This window comes from Eimeria tenella, genomic scaffold (genome assembly GCF_000499545.2).
Source record: "Eimeria tenella Houghton genomic scaffold, Eth_scaff2021, whole genome shotgun sequence".
Lineage (NCBI taxonomy): Eukaryota > Apicomplexa > Conoidasida > Eucoccidiorida > Eimeriidae > Eimeria > Eimeria tenella.
Genome location: NW_013541866.1, coordinates 679 through 1,614, shown reverse-complemented (window position 1 = coordinate 1,614; position 936 = coordinate 679). Strand labels below are relative to the sequence as shown.

Genomic DNA, 936 nt, shown 5'->3' with positions numbered 1-936 from the left:
TCTGTTCAGCTGCTGCTGCTGCTGCTGCTGCTGCTGGTTTTCCCTGTTGCTGTTGGCACTGGTGCTCCTGCTTCTGCAGAAGCGTCCCCACAGCTGCAGCTGGCGGCGTTGCTGCTTCTGCTGTCGCTCCCTCCAACTCCGTGCTGCTGCTGCTTTTGCTGCTGCTGCTGCTGCTGCAGGCGCAAGCACCGTGCGGGAGCTGCTGCTGGAGCTGGACGCAGTGCATGCGAATTTATCATCTCTGAACATCTTCACAAGAACAGCCAGCGAGGTGCACAGCGGGGCCCCCCCGGGGGCACCCCAGGGGGGGCCCCTGGGGGGGCCCCTTGGGGGCCCCCCTGGGGGGCCCCCGGGGGGGCCCCAAGGAGGGCCCCCCGGGGGGGCCCTGGTGGTGCTGCATGTAGAAGAGCGGCAGCAAAGCTTCAATGTGGGGGCCTCAGTGAACAACAAAGGAGATGTTGAGGTGGAAGCAGCAGCAGCAGTTCCTGCTGTGTTTGGCAGCAGCAGCAGCTGCAGCGTTGCTGCTACTGCTGCAGTGTGCAGCAGCAACCCGTCGCGGGTCTTTTCGTGCAGCTTTTTCTGCCCGCGAGTGCCCTGGTTTTTGAATGTTTTCAATTTGTTGCCGTCTGCAGCAGGAAGCAATAAGAGCAGAACAAGCATTTCCAAAAACCACTGGCAGCAGCAGCAGCAGCAGCAGCCTGTGGGGCTGCTGCAGGTCTTCCGCAGCAGTCGAGACACCACGTGCTGCAACTCCGCCGCGATCACCACCACGGCGGCGGCAGCGGAGCTTCGCAGCAGCAGCAGCAGCAGCAGCAGCAGCAGCAGCAGGCACAGCGTTTCGTGGGGCCTTTACCACCGCAGCTTGTCTCTTGAACCTGCTGCTGCTCGAGTCCCTTCTGCTGCTGTTCTGTCTCTTCCTTGGGGCTCTTTGAAGCA

The 936-nt window shown here is 62.4% G+C and overlaps 1 protein-coding gene across 1 annotated transcript in view; it reads right to left on the bottom strand.

Annotated features, from left to right (window-relative positions):
- Positions 1-660, bottom strand: part of ETH_00039060 (uncharacterized protein) — a gene marked incomplete at both ends in the record, with an annotated part of 708 nt that extends 48 nt beyond the window's left edge. The window contains one exon of the mRNA XM_013374427.1: positions 3-660. Coding sequence (XP_013229881.1) covers positions 3-660 — 658 coding nt within the window. The remainder of the gene's footprint in view (positions 1-2) is intronic.
- Positions 661-936: the final 276 nt, after the last annotated feature.